The 23,477-nt window shown below is 40.8% G+C and overlaps 1 protein-coding gene across 1 annotated transcript in view; it reads left to right on the forward strand.

Annotated features, from left to right (window-relative positions):
- Positions 1-23,477, forward strand: part of ATAD2B (ATPase family AAA domain containing 2B) — an 823,789-nt gene that overhangs the window by 758,521 nt on the left and 41,791 nt on the right. The window contains exon 26 of the mRNA XM_053711168.1: positions 13,983-14,111. Within this exon, the coding sequence (XP_053567143.1) occupies positions 13,983-14,111 (129 nt within the window). The remainder of the gene's footprint in view (positions 1-13,982; positions 14,112-23,477) is intronic.

Raw genomic sequence — 23,477 nt, forward strand, 5'->3', positions numbered from 1 at the left:
TAAATTACTTGAAAAGTATTTCCAAGTTGCTAGTTTATTTGCTAGTGTGTTAAACATGTCTGATTCAGAGGAAGACATCTGTGCTATATGTGCTAATGCCAAAGTGGAGCCCAATAGAAATTTATGTACTAACTGTATTGATGCTTTTAAATAAAAGTCAATCTGTACAAATTGAACACATTTCACCAAACAACGAGGGGAGAGTTATGCCGACTAACTCGCCTCACGTGTCAGTACCTGCATCTCCCGCTCTGGGGGTATGTGATATTGTGGCGCCGAGTACATCTGGGCGGCCATTACAAATCACATTACAGGATATGGCTACTGTTATGACTGAAGTTTTGGCTAAATTACCAGAACTAAGAGGTAAGCGTGATCACTCTGGGGTGAGAACAGAGTGCGCTGATAATGTTAGGGCCATGTCAGATACTGCGTCACAACTTGCAGAACATGAGGACGGAGAGCTTCATTCTGCGGCTGACGGTTCTGATCCAAACAGATTGGATTCAGATATTTTAAATTTAAGCTGGAAAACCTCCGTGTATTACTAGGGGAGGTGTTAGCGGCTCTGAATGATTGTAACACAGTTGCAATACCAGAAAAAATGTGTAGGTTGGATAAATATTTTGCGGTACCGTCGAGTACTGACGTTTTTCCTATACCTAAGAGACTTACTGAAATTGTTACTAAGGAGTGGGATAGACCCGGTGTGCCGTTCTCACCCCCTCCGATATTTAGAAAGATGTTTCCAATAGACACCACCACACGGGACTTATGGCAAACGATCCCTAAGGTGGAGGGAGCAGTTTCTACTTTAGCTAAGCGTACCACTATCCCGGTGGAGGATAGCTGTGCCTTTTCAGATCTAATGGATAAAAAGTTAGAGGGTTATCTTAAGAAAATGTTTGTTCAACAAGGTTTTATATTGCAACCCCTTGCATGCATTGCGCCTGTCACGGCTGCAGCAGCATTTTGGTTTGAGTCTCTGGAAGGGACAGTTGAATCAGCTCCATTAGATGAGATTACACACAGGCTTAAAGCTCTTAAGTTAGCTAACTCATTTATTTCAGATGCCGTAGTACATTTAACTAAGCTTACGGCTAAGAATTCCGGATTCGCCATTCAGGCGCGCAGAGCACTGTGGCTAAAATCCTGGTCAGCTGACGTTACTTCTAAGTCTAAATTTCTTAATATACCTTTCAAAGGGCAGACCTTATTCGGGCCCGGATTGAAAGAAATTATCGCTGACATTACAGGAGGTAAAGGCCATGCCCTGCCTCAAGACAGAGCCAAACCTAAGGCTAGACAATCTAATTTTCGTTCCTTTCGGAATTTCAAAGCAGGAGCAGCATCAACTTCCTCTGCTCCAAAACAAGAAGGATCTGTTGCTCGCTACAGACAAGGCTGGAGACCTAACCAGTCCTGGAACAAGGGCAAGCAGGCCAGGAAACCTGCTGCTGCCCCTAAAACAGCATGAATTGAGGGCCCCCGATCCGGGAACGGATCTAGTGGGGGGCAGACTTTCTCTCTTCGCCCAGGCTTGGGCAAGAGATGTCCAGGATCCCTGGGCGCTAGAGATAATATCTCAAGGATACCTTCTGGACTTCAAATACTCTCCCCCAAGAGAGAGATTTCATCTGTCAAGGTTGTCAACAAACCAAATAAAGAAAGAGGCGTTTCTACGCTGCGTACAAGAGCTTTTATTAATGGGAGTAATCCATCCAGTTCCACGGTCGGAACAGGGACAAGGGTTTTACTCAAATCTGTTTGTGGTTCCCAAAAAAGAGGGAACTTTCAGGCCAATCCTGGATTTAAAGATCCTAAACAAATTCCTAAGAGTTCCATCGTTCAAAATGGAGACTATTCGGACAATTTTACCCATGATCCAAAAGGGTCAGTACATGACCACAGTGGATTTAAAGGATGCTTACCTTCACATACCGATTCACAAAGATCATTACCGGTATCTAAGGTTTGCCTTTCTAGACAGGCATTACCAGTTTGTAGCTCTTCCATTCGGATTGGCTACGGCTCCGAGAATCTTCACAAAGGTTCTGGGTGCTCTTCTGGCGGTACTAAGACCGCGAGGAATTGCGGTAGCTCCGTACCTAGACGACATTCTGATACAAGCTTCAAGCTTTCAAACTGCCAAGTCTCATACAGAGTTAGTACTGGCATTTCTAAGGTCGCATGGATGGAAGGTGAACGAAAAGAAGAGTTCTCTCTTTCCACTCACAAGAGTTCCCTTCTTGGGGACTCTTATAGATTCTGTAGAAATGAAGATTTACCTGACAGAAGACAGGTTAACAAAGCTTCAAAATGCATGCCGTGTCCTTCATTCCATTCAACACCCGTCAGTAGCTCAATGCATGGAGGTGATCGGCTTAATGGTAGCAGCAATGGACATAGTACCCTTTGCACGCCTACATCTCAGACCGCTGCAATTGTGCATGCTAAGTCAGTGGAATGGGGATTACTCAGACTTGTCCCCTACTCTGAATCTGGATCAAGAGACCAGAAATTCTCTTCTATGGTGGCTTTCTCGGCCACATCTGTCCAGGGGGATGCCATTCAGCAGGCCGGACTGGACAATTGTAACAACAGACGCCAGCCTACTAGGTTGGGGCGCTGTCTGGAATTCTCTGAAGGCTCAGGGACAATGGAATCAGGAGGAGAGTCTCCTACCAATAAACATTCTGGAATTGAGAGCAGTTCTCAATGCCCTTCTGGCTTGGCCCCAGTTAACAACTCGGGGGTTCATCTGGTTTCAGTCGGACAACATCACGACTGTAGCTTACATCAACCATCAGGGAGGGACAAGAAGCTCCCTAGCAATGATGGAAGTATCAAAGATAATTCGCTGGGCAGAGTCTCACTCTTGCCACCTGTCAGCAATCCACATCCCGGGAGTGGAGAACTGGGAGGCGGATTTCTTAAGTCGTCAGACTTTTCATCCGGGGGAGTGGGAACTTCATCCGGAGGTCTTTGCCCAAATACTTCGACGTTGGGGCAAACCAGAGATAGATCTCATGGCGTCTCGACAGAACGCCAAGCTTCCTCGTTACGGGTCCAGATCCAGGGATCCGGGAGCGGTTCTGATAGATGCTTTGACAGCACCTTGGACCTTCGGGATGGCTTATGTGTTTCCACCCTTCCCGATGCTTCCTCGATTGATTGCCAGAATCAAACAGGAGAGAGCATCAGTGATTCTAATAGCGCCTGCATGGCCACGCAGGACTTGGTATGCAGATCTAGTGGACATGTCATCCTGTCCACCTTGGTCGCTACCTCTGAAACAGGACCTTCTGATCCAGGGTCCCTTCAAACATCAAAATCTAATTTCTCTGAAGCTGACTGCTTGGAAATTGAACGCTTGATTTTATCAAAACGTGGTTTTTCTGAGTCAGTTATTGATACCTTAATACAGGCTAGGAAGCCTGTTACCAGAAAGATTTACCATAAGATATGGCGCAAATACTTATATTGGTGCGAATCCAAGAGTTACTCATGGAGTAAGGTTAGGATTCCGAGGATATTGTCTTTTCTACAAGAAGGTTTAGAAAAGGGTTTATCCGCTAGTTCCTTAAAGGGACAGATTTCAGCTCTGTCCATTCTTTTACACAAACGTCTGTCAGAAGTTCCGGACGTTCAAGCTTTTTGTCAGGCTTTAGCTAGGATCAAGCCTGTGTTTAAAACTGTTGCTCCACCATGGAGTTTGAACTTAGTTCTTAATGTTTTACAGGGGGTTCCGTTTGAACCCCTTCATTCCATTGATATCAAGTTGTTATCTTGGAAAGTTCTGTTTTTAATGGCGATTTCCTCGGCTCGAAGAGTCTCTGAGTTATCTGCCTTACATTGTGATTCTCCTTATCTGATTTTTCATTCAGACAAGGTAGTTCTGCGTACTAAACCTGGGTTCCTACCTAAGGTGGTCACTAACAGGAATATCAATCAAGAGATTGTGGTTCCATCTTTGTGTCCTAATCCTTCTTCGAAAAAGAACGTCTGCTACACAATCTAGATGTAGTCCGTGCCCTGAAATTTTATCTACAGGCAACTAAGGATTTTCGACAAACGTCTTCCCTGTTTGTCGTTTATTCTGGTCAGAGGAGAGGTCAAAAAGCTTCGGCTACCTCTCTCTCCTTTTGGCTTCGTAGCATAATACGGTTAGCCTATGAGACTGCTGGACAGCAGCCTCCTGAAAGAATTACAGCACATTCTACTAGAGCTGTGGCTTCCACTTGGGCCTTTAAGAATGAGGCTTCTGTTGAACAGATTTGCAAGGCTGCAACTTGGTCTTCTCTTCATACTTTTTCCAAATTTTACAAATTTGACACTTTTGCTTCTTCGGAGGCTGTTTTTGGGAGAAAGGTTCTTCAGGCAGTGGTTCCTTCCGTATAAAGAGCCTGCCTGTCCCTCCCGTCATCCGTGTACTTTAGCTTTGGTATTGGTATCCCATAAGTAATGGATGATCCGTGGACTGGATACACTTAACAAGAGAAAACATAATTTATGCTTACCTGATAAATTTATTTCTCTTGTAGTGTATCCAGTCCACGGCCCGCCCTGTCACTTTAAGGCAGGTAATTTTTCCATTAAACTACAGTCACCACTGCACCCTATGGTTTTCCTTTCTCTGCATGTTTTCGGTCGAATGACTGGTAATGGCAGTTAGGGGAGGAGCTATATAGCAGCTCTGCTGGGTGAATCCTCTTACACTTCCTGTTGGGGAGGAGTTAATATCCCATAAGTAATGGATGATCCGTGGACTGGATACACTACAAGAGAAATAAATTTATCAGGTAAGCATAAATTATGTTTTTCACATTCCAATTCATTCAGACCACTATTGTTTTCTGAAATTCTCTTTTCTTCTAAAGATGTGATGAGTCCTCGGGTTCATCTTAATTACTGTTGGGAATACCACTCCTCGCCAGCAGGAGGAGGCAAAGAGCACCACAGTAAAAACTGTTAAGTATCACTTCCCTACCCATAACCCCCAGTCATTCTCTTTGCCTCTGTGCATGGATTAGGTGCATTTTTAGTGTGTAATTAAAAATATATTTTTAAAGAAAATTGAGTCTTCAATCAAGCTACAGGGTATAACCTAGCCCACGTTAGTCTTTGCAGTCGAGCTGTGGTGGTTTTAAAGCGGTGGAGAACTACCTTAGCTGCCCTGACTTTAGATATCCAAGTTAGTTACTTGGCTATCGATGTTATCCTAGTCGCTTTGAGGAGAATGTGTCCTATCATATTAGGAGCTCTCCTCATGTCAGACAGCATAGCAGGTAAGTGCTGTTATCCTTTGTTTTCTGAAATTCTCTTTTCTAGATAAGCATTACCAATTTGTTGCTCGTCCTTTTGGGCTAGCGATAGCTCAGAGATTCTTTTAAAAGATTCTTGGTGCCCTTCTATCTGTAATCAGTGAGCAGGGTATTGCGGTGTTTCCTTATTTGGATATTTTGGTACTAGCTTTAATCTTTTCATTTAGCAGAATCTCACTTGAAACAACTAGTGTGGTTTCTTCAATACATGGTTGGAGGATCAATTTACAATAGTTTCTTTATTCCTTAGACAAGGGACACCTTTTTATTTTTCCAGATAAAATTTAGTGTCTGATTCTTTCTCTGATAGACTAGGGATGAATGAAGTTAATTTTAGTTTGTCTAAACCTTCAGTCTCCATTATTTCCTTCAGTGGTTATGTGCATGGAAGTTTTAGGTCTCATGACTGCAGCATCAGGTGCGATCCTCTTTGCTCGTTTTCATTTGAGGCCTCTCTAGCTTTGCATGTTGCACCATAGGTGCAGGGATTATTTTCAGATATCACAACTGATATACTTAAATCCCAACACTTTCTTCTCTCTGATTTGGTGGTTGGACTATCACCTTATTGTTCAGGAGGCCTCATTTGTTCGTCCTACCTGGACTGTATTCTCAACAGATGCCAGTTTTTCATGTGGGGGAGCTGTCTGAGAGTCTCTGACAGCACTAGAGGTTTGGAAACCTCAGGAAGCGAGGTTACCAATCAATATTTTAGAACTCCATGCTATTTTCAGGGCTCTTCAGGCGTGGCCTCTATTGAAGAGACCACTTTTTAAATTTGTTTTTAAACAGACAATATCACAACAGTGGCATATGTAAATCATCGAGGATAACCTTGCATACTTTTTTGTACGGAATCCAACTCTTGTCTAATTTCTGTGATTTATATCCCAGGTGTAGACACTTGGGAAGGGGATTATCTCAGCCGTTAGACTATATCTGGGGGAGTGCTCTCCATCCAGATGTGTTTTCATCTTGTACAGATGTGGGGTCTTCCAGAAATAGATCTGATGGTCTGTCATCTAAACAAGAAGCTTTCCAGGTCCTAGGATCCTCTGGCGGAGATGGTGGATGCTCTAGCAGTTCCTTGGTTTTTACCAACCTGCTTACATTTTTCCCTTACCTGCTTACATTTTTAAATGTATATCCCATACATCACTAGCTCATGGACTCTTGCCACTATGAAATAAATTAATTTATCAGGTAAGTAATTTCGTAAATTATTTTTCTCTTGTAAGATGTATCGAGTCCACGGATTCATCCATACTTGTGGGATATTCTCCTTCCTAACAGGAAGTGGCAAAGAGAGCACCCACAGCAGAGCTGTCTATATAGCTCCGCCCCCCCAGTCATTCTCTTTGCAGCTTAACTGCTAGGAAGGGTAAAGTGAGTGTGGTGACAAAAATGTTAGTTTTTATTTTCTCAAGCAAAAGTTTATTTTAAATGGTACCGGTGTGTACTATTTACTCTCTGGCAGAAAAGAGATGAAGATTTTTGCAGGGAGGATGATGATTTTAGCATTTTGTAACTAAAATCCACTGCTGTTCTCACAAGGACTGAAGAGTACAGGAAAACTTCAGTTGGGAGAACAGTTTGCAGGCTAAACTGCTTTGAGGTATGTTCAGTCTAATGTTTTCTAGACAGACTGTGTTAATTCTAGAAAAGGCTGGCAATATCCCCATGAGGGAAGGGTAAGCTGTATTCAGAGACTTAGTAAGAATCCCAGCTTGCACAAAGGGCTCATAAGTTACTGGTGACACGGATAAGGAAAAACGTTTTTATTATTATTGCAATAACGTTTTTTTGAGGGACTTTAAGGGGTCTTTGTGGCTTGTTTAAGGGTTATTAACCCACATGGCTAGTTTAGGAAACACTCTGTTGTGTTTCTTTTAGGCCCCATGACATTGAGTGAGGTGGGAGGGGCCTATATTCGCGCCTCAGTTGCGCAGTTTCTTTTCCTCAGAGACATCCAGCTGCTTCTCCAGAGGGTCCTGCTGTGTTTGAGGGCTGTAAAGAAGTTTTTTTCCCCACAAATCGTTTATAAAGGGCAGGTAGGCGCCACAGCAGAGCTGTGGCAAGATGCTGAACGTTTTTTACCGGTTTTTGACGTTTGTCAATCCGGTTTTTACATTAAGGGGTTAATTGTTTATTTGCATAGCTGTGCAAAGTTACTAAGGCTTTATGATGCTACTGTAAAAATTTCGTTGAGTTTACTGCTTTTTTACACTGTTTTGCAGAGTTTGTACATCTTTTTTTCTCTTAAAGGCACAGTACCGTTTTTTTCTAAGTATTATTTACTTTGCATAAAGTGTTTTCCAAGCTTGCTTGTTTCATTACTAGGCTGTTTAACATGTCTGACACTAAGGAAAATCCTTGTTTAATGTGTTTAGAAGCCATTGTGGAACCCCCTCTTAGAATGTGTCCCACTTGCACTGATATGTCTATAAATTATAAAGAGCATATTTTAGCAATGAAAAATATAGCAATAGATGATTCTCAGACAGAAGGAAATGAGTTTTTGACATCTAGCTCTCCCCAAGTGTCACAACCAGTAACGCCCGCACAAGTGACGCCAAGTACCTCTAATGCGTCGAATTCATTTACTTTACAAGACATATCCACAGTTATGAATAGGTTTTCTCTAAACTGCGTGGTTTACAAGGAAAGCGTGACAGCTCTGGGTAAAGTAAAGCTGAGCAGTCTGACGCTTTAGTAGCCGTATCTGATATACCCTCACAATGTTCTGAAGTAGGGGTAAGGGATTTGTTATCTGAGGGAGAAATTTCTGATTCAGGAAAGACGCTCCCTCAGACAGATTCTGACATGACGGCCTTTAAATTTAAGCCTGAACACCTCCGCTTATTTCTCAGGGAGGTATTAGCGACTCTAGATGATTGTGACCCTATAGTGGTCCCAGAGAAATTGTGTAAAATTAACAAATACTTAGAGGTTCCTGTTTACACTGATGTTTTTCCTGTCCCTAAGAGGATTGTGAATATTGTTACTAAGGAGTGGGATAAACCAGGTATTCCGTTTGCTCCCCCTCCTGTTTTTAAGAAAATGTTTCCCATATCTGACACCATGCGGGACTCGTGGCAGACGGTTCCTAAGGTCGAGGGAGCTATTTCTACTCTAAGCGTACAACTATACCTATCGAAGACAGTTGTGCTTTCAAAGATCCTATGGATAAAAAAATTAGAGGGTCTCCTGAAGAAAATTTTTGTTCATCAAGGTTTTCTTCTCCAACCTATTGTGTGCATTGTTCCTGTAACTACTGCAGCTGCTTTCTGGTTCGAGGCTCTAGAAGAGGCTCTTCAGATGGAGACTCCATTAGACGATATTATAGATAGAATTAAAGCTCTTAAGTTGGCTAATTCTTTCATTACAGATGCCGCTTTCCAACTGGCTAAGTTAGCGGCAAAGAATTCCGGTTTTGCCATTTTAGCACGCAGGGCGTTATGGCTTAAGTCCTCGTCTGCTGATGTATCATTAAAATCTAAACTTTTGAACATCCCTTTCAAAGGAAAGACCCTATTCGGGCCTGAACTGAAAGAGATTATTTCAGACATCACTAGAGGGAAAGGCCATGCTCTCCCTCAGGATAAAACAAATAAATTGAGGACCAAACAAAATAATTTTCGTTCCTTTCGGAATTTCAAGGGTGGTCTCGCTTCAACTTCCCCTGCTGCGAAGCAAGATGGGAATTTTGCCCAATCCAAGTCAGTCTGGAGACCTAACCAGGCTTGGAACAAGGGCAAACAGGCCAAGAAGCCTGCAGCTGCCTCTAAGACAGCATGAAGGGGTAGCCCCCAATCCGGGACCGGATCTAGTAGGGGACAGACTCTCTCTCTTCGCTCAGGCTTGGGCAAGAGATCTCCACAATCCCTGGGCTTTAGAAATTGTGTCCCAGGGATATCTTCTGGACTTCAAAGACTCTCCCCCAAGGGGGAGGTTTCACACTTTTCAATTGTCTGCAAACCAGACAAAGAGAGAGGCGTTCTTACGCTGTGTAGAAGACCTACATACCATGGGAGTGATCCGCCCAGTTCCAAAAGCGGAACAAGGGCTAGGGTTTTACTCAAACCTGTTTGTGGTTCCCAAAAAAGAGGGAACTTTCAGACCAATCTTGGATCTCAAAATTCTAAACAAGTTCCTCAGAGTACCATCTTTCAAGATGGAGACTATTCTACCTCTGATCCAGGAGGGTCAATATATGACTACCGTGGACTTAAAGGATGCGTATCTACACATCCCTATTCACAGAGATCATCATCAATTCCTCAGATTCGCCTTTCTGGACAGGCATTACCAGTTTGTGGCCCTTCCCTTCGGGTTGGCCACGGCTCCCAGAATTTTCACAAAGGTGCTAGGGTCCCTTTTGGCGGTTCTAAGACCGGGCATAGCAGTGGCGCCTTATTTAGACGACATCTTAATTCAGGCGTCGACTTTCCAGCTTGCCATGTCCCACACGGACATCGTGTTGGCTTTTCTGAGATCTCACGGGTGGAAGGTGAACATAAAAAAGAGTTCTCTATTCCCAGCTGACTCGGCTATGGGACACACCAGAATTGTATCTGATGGCGTCCCGTCAGAATGCCAAACTTCCTCGTTACGGGTCCAGGTCCCGGGATCCCCAGGCGGTACTGATAGATGCTCTAGCAGTACCCTGGTCCTTCAATCTGGCCTATGTATTTCCACCGATTCCTCTCCTCCCACGTCTGGTTGCCAGAATCAAGCAGGAGAGAGCTTCGGTGCTTCTGATAGCACCTGCATGGCCACTCAGGACTTGGTATGCAGACCTAGTGGACATGTCATCGGTTCCACCGTGGACTCTGCCATTGAGGCAGGAACTTCTAATCCAAGGTCCATTCACGCATCCAAATCTAATTTCTCTGCGTCTGACTGCTTGGAGATTGAACGCCTGATTCTATCGAAGCGTGGTTTCTCTGAGTCGGTCATTGATATCCTGATTCAAGCTAGAAAGCCTGTCACCAGGAAGATCTATCATAAGATTTGGCGCAAATATTTTTATTGGTGTGAATCCAAGGGTTACTCATGGAGTAAGATTAGGATTCCTAGAATATTGTCCTTTCTCCAAGAAGGTTTGGAGAAGGGATTATCAGCTAGTTCCTTAAAAGGACAGATTTCTGCATTGTCTATTCTTTTACACAAGCGTCTGACAGATGTTCCAGACGTTCAAGCGTTTAGTCAGGCTTTAGTCAGAATCAAGCCTGCATTCAAACCTGTTGCTCCACCATGGAGCTTAAACTTAGTTCTTAAAGTTCTTCAAGGGGTTCCGTTGAACCTATGCATTCCATAGATATTAAGCTTCTATCTTGGAAAGTTCTGTTTTTAGTAGCTATCTCTTCAGCTCGAAGAGTTTCTGAGTTATCTGCTTTACAGTGTGACTCACCTTATCTTGTTTTCCATGCAGATAAGGTGGTTTTACGTACCAAACCTGGATTCCTTCCTAAGGTTGTTTCTAATAGGAATATCAATCAGGAAATTGTTGTTCCTTCACTGTGTCCTAATCCTCCTTCAAAGAAGGAACGTCTGTTGCACATTCTTGATGTAGTTCGTGCTTTAAAATTCTACTTGCAAGCAACCAAAGATTTCCGTCAAACATCTTCATTGTTTGTTGTTTATTCCAGTAAACGGAGAGGTCAAAAGGCTACGGCTACCTCTTTCCTTTTGGCTGAAAAGCATAATCCGTTTCGCTTATGAGACTGCTGGACAGCAGCCTCCTGAAAGAATTACTGCTCATTCTACTAGAGCAGTGGCTTCCACATGGGCTTTTAAAAATGATGCTTCTGTTGAACAGATTTGTAAGGCGGCGACTTGGTCTTCGCTTCATACTTTTTCCAAATTTTCCAAATTCGATACTTTTGCTTCTTCGGAGGCTATTTTTGGGAGAGAGGTTCTACAAGCAGTGGTTCCTTCCATTTAAGGTACCTGTCTTGTCCCTCCCTTCATCCGTGTCCTAAAGCTTTGGTATTGGTATCCCACAAGTATGGATGAATCCGTGGACTCGATACATCTTACAAGAGAAAACAGAATTTATGCTTACCTGATAAATTTCTTTCTCTTGTGATGTATCGAGTCCACGGCCCGCCCTGTCTAAGACAGGTAGTATATTTTTATTTGAAAAACTTCAGTCACCTCTGCACCCTATAGTTTCTCCTTTTTCTTCCTAGCCTTCGGTCGAATGACTGGGGGCGGAGCTAAGGGAGGAGCTATATAGACAGCTCTGCTGCGGGTGCTCTCTTTGCCACTTCCTGTTAGGAAGGAGAATATCCCACAAGTATGGATGAATCCGTGGACTCGATACATCACAAGAGAGAGAAATTTATCAGGTAAGCATAAATTCTGTTTTTTCAGAGGGATTTAAAACTTCTTTACAATCTGCAGTTTTTATTGCTTTGGAATCTTTGCCACCTACAAATAAGCGCAAACGTAAGGTTAAGCTCTGTTTCAGAAAATATGGGTTCTTTCACTGTTAATACAAAATCTATTATACAGGCTCTGACTTGCGTCAGGGGGAAGTATCTGCTGATGATTCTTCATCAGAGTCAAACAAAGAACTTGAGGAGGTTACTTTTTAATTTAAAATAGAAAATCTTTGTTTGCTTTTAAAAGAAGTTTTTAAAACTCTTGCAGTTCAGGATTCTAAACCTGCAGAGGACAAACCTGTGCATAAATTAGATCTCATTTTCAGATTCAGGTCTCGTTCCTCCTTGCAAAACATCTCCAGTTCAGTTAGGTTTGATGGTTGCCGAGCAGGGACAGCCCGCTTCAAATCACCTTACAGATTTTCAATGATATTCAGGTCAGGGGACTTGTTCCTCTTCATAAATGCCAGAGTAGATTTTAAACAGTGTTTTGGGTCATTGTCTTGTTGAAATATCCAGCCCCGGCGTAACTTCAACTTTGTGACTGATTCCTCAACATTATTCTCAAGTATCTGTTGATATTGAGTGGAATTCATGCGGCCCTCAACTTTAACAAGATTCCCATTACCGACACTGGCCACACAGCACCACAGCATGATGGAACATCCACCAAATTTTACTGTGGGTAGCAAGTGTTTGTCTTGGAATGCTGTGTTCTTTTGCCACAATGCGTAATGCCCCTTGTTATGACCAAATAACTCAATCTCATCAGTCCACAGCACCTTCTTCCAAATTGAAGCTGGCTTGTCCATATGTGCTCTTCCATACCTCAAGCAACTCTGTTTGTGGCGTGTGTGCAGAAAAGGCTTCTTCCGCATCACTCTCCCATACATCTTCACCTTGTGCAAAGTGCGCTGAATTGTTGAACAATGTACAGTGACACCATCTACAGAAAGATGATGATGTAGGTCTTTGGAGGCGGTCTGTGGGCTGTTTTTGACCGTTATCACTATCCTTTGCCTCTCCGATATTTTACTTGGCCTGCCACTACTGGCCTTAACAAGATCTGTGCCTGTGGTCTTCCATTTCCTCACTACGTTCCTCACAGTGGACACTGACAGCTTAAATTTCTGCAATTTCTTTTTGTAGCCTTCCCCCTAAACCATAATGTTAAACAATCTTTGTTTTCAGGTCATTTGAGAGCTGTTTTGAGGCCCCCATGTTGCCACTCTTCAGAAGAGAGTCAAAGAGAACAACAACTTGCAATTGGCCACCTTAAATACCTTTTCTAATGATTGGATGCACCTGACTATGAATTTCAAGGCTTAATGGGCTCACCAAACCAATTGTGTGTTCCAATTAATCAGTGCTAGGTAGTTACAGGTATTTAAATCAACAAAATGACAAGAGTCCCCGAATTTATGCACCTAACTAATTTTGTTTGGATGCATATTGCACATTTTCGGTTAATCCAATAAACCTCATTTCACTACTAAAATATTACTGTGTCCTTCAGTTATTTGATAGATAAAAATGAAATTGCTGATCCAAACACCCAATTATTAATAAATGAAAATCATTTAAACTGTCAGGGGTGCCTAAACTTTTGCATACAACTGTAGATCTCATGGCTTCTCATCTGAATCACAATTTACCGAGGTAGGGTTCGAGATCAAGTTATTCTCAGGCGTAACTGATGGATAATTTGACAGCTCCTTGGCAGTACAATCTAGTAAGCCTTTAATTTACCCAAGTTATTGTAAAGTTTCCTGTAAGTATGTTTTATGTAATGACCCTTTAGCCTTATGAGAATTTCTGAGGACTGTGAAGGCCGGTTCACCTTTTTCAAACTACTGCATAGCTTTCTGAACTATATCTATATCAAGAGAGAGAGAGCATCTCATTGAGCAAAAGATTTCTAATTACTTTTCACTTTCATATACTCCTTTTCTTACAAGCTTACATGTGATTAAACAAACTAAACTAAAATGTTTATTATAATAAAGCAAACCATTTGTAATTGTGTTTTTTAATATTTTTATGAAATTCTTCATATTTTCTTTCCTAGAAACAAATATAGAAGTTAAAAATTAGCAAATAATTGTGATAAACAATTTAATATAAAAAAAATGTCTGGAAGTAAATATATAAATGACTTGCAAAATTTTGACGTAGCTGTTTTCTAGTGGCAAACAATAGTCTTAATTTCTCAGTGCATGACACTTGTATATAAAAGCAGGCCATTATTCTGTGTGTTTGTTTTTCTTAGAAACTTCTTCAAACAGTTGTTAAAAAAAGCCACAATTTCACGGTTGATCAACTTGAAAGGTGTTTCTCTGTTCTCAGTCAATGTATCTACCTGCATCGGAAAGATTATGACAAAACAAAACTAATAGAGGTAAGTGTACCTCATGGCTTAAGAGGTATTATTGATATTATTGATGTTGTGTTCTGGAATCATGCATACTGTTAAAAAAAAAAAAAAAATTAAACTGCATATATTGACATAAGTTGAACTTTATGGTCTTCTTTCAACCACATCTACTATCTATGTTACATACATACACACAAGTGCACATCCCAAATTAGCTAGAAAATGTTATGTTTATGGCAAATAGACTGTTTTTTATTCTGACAAAATAAAACCAATTCAGACTGTCTGGAACAAAACCAAACACAAGATGCAAACATTCAAGTATGCTCATTTCTTCAATGTACACCCAAGTGCATTTATCTTTTTCTGCAAACTTACAATGGTGCTAGCATGGCTGGGAGCACAGTCTCTTGATAAATGTTTTTGGAACTGCAACCCATTATCTTGGATCTCTCATTTAGCATTGACTATTGCACATGGACCCTTTTTAAGAGGTATTGGGACAGGAAAACCCATCCCAGAATTCCATATCTTCCTCCATATTTTTATATGGTATTTTTGTTCCCAGTAGCCTTTTTCAATATGTTACAACAAATGTAGCAATTTACACTACCTGTCCACAATGGTTCTAGGTCTGACAAGCTTTTATGTGCCTTGGTATACAGTAAATTAGTCTTGCCCTTATTTTACAGTATTTTCATTATGCTGACGTGCGGTGAGGTCAGAGGCTAGTGAGGCACTGGCTATCATGCACCTGAGAAACACATATATGAACCTGACAGAGGCAGCTTAAATTTACGATTAAATTTGACAGGTTGCAGGTCCAATTTACTGCTATTATTACATTTGCTTCATTCTTTTGCTATCTTTTGTTGAAGGCATGCACTACTGGGGGCTAACTAAACACATTAAATGAGCTAATGACAAGAGGCATATATGGGAAGCCACCAATCAGCAGGTAGCTCCAAGTAGTATATTGCTTCTACTGAGCCTACATAGGTATGCTTTTCAAAGAACACCAAAAGAAAATGGCAAATTAGATAACAGAAGTAAAATGTTGTTTAATATTGTATGTTTAATATTGTATGTTCTATCTGAAACATGAAGTAAAATTTGTGTTGAAAGCTCCTTTTAATATTTTTTAAAAAAATTAACATGCTTTTTACTGCAGCTATTCTCTAGTTATCAAACTCCACCCACCATTTGCCTTAGTTGGAGAAGCTAATCTGTGCTTTATTCTTCAGACAATAAGGCTAGCCACAGTCATGGAGTTAGTATAAATAATTTTGCAGCTGTTATTCACTAAAGCCAATTAGGGTCATATATGTAGCAGGTTTAGCCTTGAGAAGTCAGCAAGGTACATTACATGTTCTGATAATTAGAAATGTTTCAATGTTCAGTGCTAAAATACAGGAGAAAGGGGCAAAATAAATAATGAAAATATATTGTAAAGTTGTTTCATTATTCATGACAAGGAAGGAATACTTTAGTTTAGCTCTATGAAGAATATCACTCATGAGGTAAGGGGCAGACAGGGTGTCACTGAATAAGTGACATGAAACCGTAACCCAGTGTGATTGAGCACAGCTACTGGAATATAAACATAGGGTCTACAATTTATTTTACTATAAAAGGTTTCATATCACTTTGCCTTCTGTTGCCCAGAAGAAAAAGATTATTAAAGACACCCACCAATTAACATAACTATATTCATATTTTTTTTTTTTTAAGCATTTGCCCCATTCCCATGTTTATTACATATAACTGGAGATTAGTTTGTTTAACCATCTAAATGCCAGTTTTAAGTGATACCTTATCCAATAGCATGTTATGCGAGCAGAGAAATGATTAGGTAAGCTCCTATTGGTGAATAAAAAGCAGCCCTAAATAAATTTGAAGACCAGCCCAATGTTCAGTAAAGTCTGTAGAATGTTAAATATATATACTCATATACACACACACACACACAGTGGTCCTAATTATCTTAAAAAATAAAATTTACATATGGGGATGCATACACGTTACACAATCCTATTTACACACAAAAGTAACACGCAGGGACACAGCTAAACACACCTGTCATATGTAATAGGAACACACAAAGATGTGCATATAATATTTACAGTGACACCAAAGTGTATATATATTTATATATACTGTGTGTGTATGTGTGTGTATGTATGTATATATATATACATATATATATATATATATATATATATATATATATATATATATATATATGTGTGTATGTGTATATATATATATTATATATATATATATATATATAATATTTCATGGAATTGGCAAGAGTCCATGAGCTAGTGACGTATGGGATATACAATCCTACCAGGAGGGGCAAAGTTTTCCAAACCTCAAAATGCCTATAAATACACCCCCTACCACACCCACAATTCAGTTTTACAAACTTTGCCTCCTATGGAGGTGGTGAAGTAAGTTTGTGCTAGATTTCTACGTTGATATGCGCTTCTCAGCCTTTTTGAATACCAGTTCCTCTCAGAGTGGAGTGAATGACAGAGGGATGTGAATGGAGTATTACTTATTGAGTACAATGGTCATCCTAACAGGGATCTATTTCATAGGTTATCCGTTATCGGTCGTAGAGATTCATCGCCTACCTCCTTTTTCAGATCGATATACTCTTATATACCATTACCTCTGCTGATTCTCGTTTCAGTACTGGTTTGGCTTTCTACTTTATGTAGATGAGTAAAGTATGTTTCCTTTATTTAAGACACTCTTAGCTATGGTTTGGCACTTTATATTTAAAGTTCTAAATATATGTTTGTACTTATATTTGCCATGATTCAGGTTTATCAGTATATTTCCTTTTTGCAGACTGTCAGTTTCATATTTGGGAAATGCATAAAAAAAAAATTCTTACCTGAAATTTTCAAATTGACTTTCTTTCTAAATTGCGGGCTGTTAGGCTCGTGTGAGCGCAAAATGCTATAATTTATAGCGTCATTCTTGGCGTGAGACTTTTTTGGCGCGAGAATTAAGTTTGTTGACGTAATTTCGTCATTTCCGGCGTCTTAGTTGGCGCCAAGTTGCGTCATTTATGACGCTCGTGTTTGTTGCAGACGTTCTTGGCGGCAAAAAATATTTTGTCAGTTGGGCGTCATACTTGGCGCCAAACTTTTTGACATTATTTAAGTCTTCATTTCTTTTTGCTTCTGGTTTCCAGAGGCTTATTTTGTTGCATTTCTTTCCCATTCCAGAAACTGTCATATAAGGAAATTGATAATTTTGCTTTATATGTTATTTTTTCTCTTACATATTGCAAGATGTCTCAAACTGACCCTGTCTCAGAATCTACTACTGGAATCCTGCTGCCTGATGTCGGTTCTACCAAAGCTAAGTGCATTTGTTGTAAACTTGTTGTAACTGTTCCTCCGGCTGTAGTTTGTGATAGTTGTCATGATAAACTTTTACATGCAGATAATATTTCCATTAGTAGTAGTTCATTACATGTTGCTGGTCCTTCAACATCTAATGCTCAAGATATTCCTGTTAATGTGAGAGAATTTGTTTCTAATTCCATTCAGAAGGCTTTGTCATACCACCTTCTAATAAACATAAAAGGTCTTCTAAAACTTCTCATAAAAATGATGAATTTTTAAATGACCGACAACATTCTGATTTATCTATCTCTGATGAGGATCTATCTGGTTCAGAAGATTCTGCCTCAAATATTGACACTGACAAATCTTCATATTTGTTTAAAATGGAGTATATTCGTTCCTTATTAAAGGAGGTGTTGATTGCATTAGATATGGAGGAGACTAGTCCTCTTGATATTAAAACTAATAAACGTTTAAATTCGTTTTTTAAACCTCATGTAGTTATTCCTGAGGTTTTTCCAGTTCCTGATGCTATTTCATATGTGATTTCTAGGGAATGGTATAGACTGGGTACTTATTTTACTCCTTCAAGGTTTAAGAAACTGTATCCTTTGCCGACTGATAGATTGGAGTTTTGGGAAAAGATCCCCAAAGTTGATGGGGCCATCTCTACTCTTGCTAAGCGTACTACTATTCCTACGGCAGATAGTACTTCTTTTAAAGATACTTTAGATAGGAAACTTGAATCTTATCTAAGGACGGCTTATTTATGTTGAGGTCATCTTCTTAGGCCTGCTATTTCTTTGGCTGATGTTGCATCTGCTTCAACTTTTTAGTTGGAAACTTTAGCGCAACAAGTACCAGATCATAATGTGTATAGCATTGTTAAGTTAATTTAACATGCTAATAATTTCATTTGTGATGCCATTTTTGATATCATTAGAATTGATGTTCGATATTTGTATTTAGCTATTTTAGCTAGAAGAGCTTTATGGCTTAAATCTTGAAATGCTGATATGACTTCTAAATCAACTTTGCTTTCTCTCTCTTTCCAAGGTAATAAATTATTTGGTTCTCTGTTGGATTCGATTATTTCAACTGTCACTGGGGGGAAGTGAGCTTTTTTGCCTCAGGATAAAAAAATCTAAGGGTAAATTTAAGGCTGCTAACCGTTTTCGTTCCTTTCGACAAAATAAGGAACAGAAACCTGATCCTTCCCCCTAAAGGAACGGTTTCCAATTGGAAGTCTTTTTCAGTCTGGAATAAATCCAAGCCATTTAAAAGATCAAAATCAGCCCCCAAGTCCACATGAAGGTGCGGCCCTCATTCCAGCCCAGCTGGTAGGAGGCAGACTAAGATCTTTCAAGGATATTTGGATCAATTCAGTCCAAAATCATTGGATTCAGAACATTGTCTCTCAGGGGTACAGAATAGGTTTCAAAGTAAGACCGCCTGTGAGAAATTTCTTTCTCTCACGCATTCCAGTGAACCCAGAGAAAGCTCAGGTTTTCCTGAAGTGTGTTTCAGATCTGGAGTTGTCTGGGGTAATTGTGCCAGTTCCTTTTCAGGAACGGGGTCTTGGGTTTACTCAAATCTGTTCATTGTCCCAAAGAAGGAGAATTCTTTCAGACCAGTTCTAGATCTAAAAAATTTTAATAGTTATGTAAGAATACCAACATTCAAGATGGTGACTATAAGGACTATTCTGCCTTTTGTTCAGCAAGGGCATTATATGTCCACAATAGACTTTTAGGATGCATATCTTAATATTCCGATTCATCCAGATCACTATCAGTTCCTGAGATTCTCTTTTCTAGACAAGCATTACCAATTTGTTGCTCTTCCTTTTGGCCTAGCAACAGCTCCAAGGATCTTTTCAAAGGTTATCGGTGCCCTACTCTCTGTAATCAGAGAGGGGGGTATTGCGGTGTTTCCTTATTTGGACGATATCTTGGTACTTGCTCAGTCTTTACGTTCTGCAGAATCTCACACGAATCAACTAGTGTTGTTTCTTCAAAGACATGGTTGGAGGATCAATTTACCAAAAAGTTCTTTGATTCCTCAGACAAGGGTAACCTTTTTAGGATTCCAAATAGATTCAGTATCTATGACTTTGTCTCTAACGGACAAGAGACGTCTGAAATTGGTTGCAGCTTGTCGCAACTTTCAGTTTCAGTCATTCCCTTCAGTAGCTATGTGCATGGAGGTTTTAGGTCTCATGACTGCAGCATCGGACGCGATCCCCTTTGCTCGTTTTCATATGAGAGCTCTTCAGCTTTGTATGCTGAACAAATGGTGCAGGGATTATACATAGATATCACAATTAATATCCTTAAATCCCAATGTTCGACTATCTCTGACTTGGTGGTTAGATCGCCATTGTTTAGTTCAAGGGGCCTCTTTTGTTCGTCCAACCTGGACTGTGATCACAACAGATGAGTCTTTCATGTTAGGGAGCTGTCTGGGTATCTCTGACAGCGCAGGGGGGTTGGAAATCTCAAGAGGCGATATTACCAATCAATATTTTGGAACTCCGTGCGATTCTCAGAGCTCTTCAGTTTTGACCTCTACTGAAGAGAGAACCGTTTATTTGTTTTCAGACAGACAATGTCACAACCGTGGCGTATGTCAATCATCAGGGTGGGACTCACAGTCCTCAAGCTATGAAAGAAGTATCTCGGATACTTGCTTGGGCGGAATCCAGCTCCTGTCTAATCTCTGCGGTCCATATCCCAGTTATAGACAATTGGGAAGCGGATTATCTCAGTCGTCAGACTTTACATACGAGAGAGTGGTCTCTTCACCCAGATGTGTTTTTTCAGATTGTTCAGATGTGGGGGCTTCCAGAAATAGATGTGATGGCTTCTCATCTAAACAGGAAACTTTCCAGGTATCTGTCCAGGTCCAGGCATCCTCAGTCAGAAGCAGTGGATGCGTTGACACTTCCTTGAAGTTATCAACCTGCTTATATTTTTCTGCCTCTAGTTCTTCTTCCAAGAGTGATTTCCAAGATCATAATGGAACGTTCGTTTGTACTGCTGGTGGCTCCAGCATGGCCACACAGGTTTTGGTATGCGGATCTTATTCGGGTGCCCAGTTGCCAACCTTGGCCACTTCCGTTAAGGCCAGACCTATCTCAAGGCCCGTTTTTCCATTAGGATCTCAAATTATTAAATTTGAAGGTATGGAGATTGAACGCTTAATGCTTAGTCATAGAGGTTTCTCTGACTCAGTGATTAATACTATGTTGCAGGCTCGTAAATCTGTGTCTAGAAAGATTTATTATCGAGTTTGGAAGACTTACATTTCATGGTGCTCTTCTCATAAATTCTCTTGGCATTCTTTTAGAATTCCTAGAATTTTACAGTTTTTTTCAGAATGGTTTAGATAAGAGTTTGTCTGCAAGTTCCTTGAAAGGACAAATCTCTGCTCTTTCTGTTCTGTTCCACAGAAGAATTGCTTTTCTTCCTGATATTCATTGCTTCTTTTGCAAGATGTACCAAGTCCACGGTTTTATCCTTACTTGTGGGATATTATCCTTCCCAACAGGAAGTGGCAAAGAGAGCACCCACAGCAGAGCTGTCTATATAGCCCCCCCTCTTAACTCCACCCCCCAGTCATTCTCTTTGCCAGCTCTAAGCAGGAAGGGTAAAGTGAAAGAGGTGATAAACTGTTAGTTTTTATTTTCTTCAATCAAGAGTTTATTTTTAAATGGTACCAGTGTGTACTATTTACTCTGACAGGAGATGGATGAAGATTTCTGCCTAGAGGATGATTATCTTAGCATTTGTAACTAAGGTCCACTGCTGTTCCCACGGAAGCTGAGGAGTACAGGAAAACTTCAGTGTGAGGAACGGTTTCTTGCTATACAGCAATGAGGTATGTTCAGTCATTTTTTCTGCAGAGACTGTGATAACTCAGAAAGGCTGACAGTAACCCCATGAGGGGAAGGGTAAGCAGTAATCCTAGTCCTAGAAGGGGCATTACTAGCTTGCATAAAGGGCTTATTTTATGGGACACTCAGTTTGAATGATATATAACCAAACGTTTGTGTGTTCTGGGAGTGCTGTTTTTATTACTGGGACAACTGTATTGAGGGTACACTTGGCTTTTTTGAGGTTTTTATAACCCACATGGCTGGAAAAAAACGCTTTGTAGATTTTTCTTAAGGCCTTTGTAACATCGAGGGCGATGGGCGGGGCCTAATTTCGTACCTCAGTAGTTTTCTATAGACAGGCAGCAAGCTACAACACCGGAGGGTCCTGGTGAACTTCTGGGGCCTAATCGAAGCTGTATCCCCACATTATCAATCCCTAGGGCATGTAGGCGCCACAGCAGAGCTGTGGCAAGGTGCTGACAGGGGGGGTTTTTTACCGGTCTTTGGCACTTTGTCAATCCGTTTTTTCTATTTGGGGGTTAATTGTTAAGTTGCTTGTGGTGCAATCTTACTATAGCTCAGTGTGTCTACTGATAAAATTTCGGAAAATTTGAGGTATTTTTAAGCAGTTTTGCAGTTTGTGTATGTCTTTTTTCTCTTAAAGGCACAGTACTGTTTCTGAAAATTGTTGTTTTTTCATTAAAGTGTTTTCTAAGCTTGCTTGTCTCATTACTAGCCTGTTCAACATGTCTGACACTGAGGAAACTCATTGCTCAATTTGTTTAGAAGCCATTGTGTAACCCCCTCTTAGAAGGTGTCCCACTTGTACTGATATGACTATAAATTGCAAACAGCATATTTTGACCTATAAGAGTTTGGCGCTGGATGATTCTCAGACAGAAGGAAATCAGGTTTTGCCATCTAGTTCTCCCCAAGTGTCACAACCAGTAACGCCCGCACAAGTGACGCCAAGTACCTCTAGTGCGTCTAATTCTTTCACCTTGCAAGATATGGCCTCAGTTATGAATACTACCCTCACAGCAGTTTTATCTAAACTGCCTGGGTTGCAAGGGAAGCTCAGTAGCTCTGGGTTAAGAATGAATGCTGAGCCTTCTGACGCTTTAGTAGCCGTATCCGATATTCCCTCACAATGTTCAGAGGTAGGGATGAGGGATTTGTTCTCTGAGGGAGAGATTTCTGATTCAGGAAAAATGTTCCCTCAGACAGATTCAGATATGACGGCGTTTAAATTTAAACTAGAACACCTCCGCTTATTGCTCAGGGAGGTTTTAGCGACTCTGGATGATTGTGACCCTATTGTAGTTCCAGAGAAATTGTGTGAAATGGACAAATATTTGGAGGTTCCTGTGTACACTGATGTTTTTCCGGTCCCTAAGAGGATTTCGGACATTGTTGCTAAGGAGTGGGATTTATTATCATTATCAGGTATTTGTAGTGCGCCAACAGATTCCACAGCGCTGGATATACCAGGTATTCCGTTCGCTCCCCCTCCTGTTTTTAAGAAGATGTTTCCCATATCTGACACCATGCGGGACTCATGGCAGACGGACCCTAAGGTGGAGGGAGCTATTTCTACTCTGGCTAAGCGTACAACTATACCTATTGAGGACACGTGTGCTTTCAAAGATCCTATGGATAAAAAATTAGAGGGTCTCCGAAAGAAATTTTTTGTTCATCAGGGTTTTCTTCTCCAGCCTATAGCGTGCATTGTTCCTGTAACCACTGCAGCTGCCTTTTGGTTTGAGGCTCTGGAAGAGGCTCTTCAGGTGGAGATCCCACTAGATGATATTCTGGACAGAATTAGGGCTCTTAAGCTAGCTAATTCTTTCATTAGACGCCGCTTTTCATCTAGCTAAATTAGCGGCAAAGAATTCAGGTTTTGCCATTTTAGCGCGTAGAGCGTTATGGCTTAAGTCCTGGTTGGCTGATGTATCATCAAAATCTAAGCTTTTGACTATCCCTTTCAAAGGTAAGACTCTATTCGGGCCTGAACTGAAAGAGATCATTTCAGATATCACTGGAGGGAAGGGTCATGCCCTCCCTCAGGATAAGTCAAATAAGTCGAGGACCAAACAAAATAATTTTCGTTCCTTTCGAAACTTCAAGGGTGGTCCCGCTTCCTCTTCC

This window comes from Bombina bombina, chromosome 4, assembly GCF_027579735.1.
Source record: "Bombina bombina isolate aBomBom1 chromosome 4, aBomBom1.pri, whole genome shotgun sequence".
In the NCBI taxonomy this organism is placed as follows: domain Eukaryota; kingdom Metazoa; phylum Chordata; class Amphibia; order Anura; family Bombinatoridae; genus Bombina; species Bombina bombina.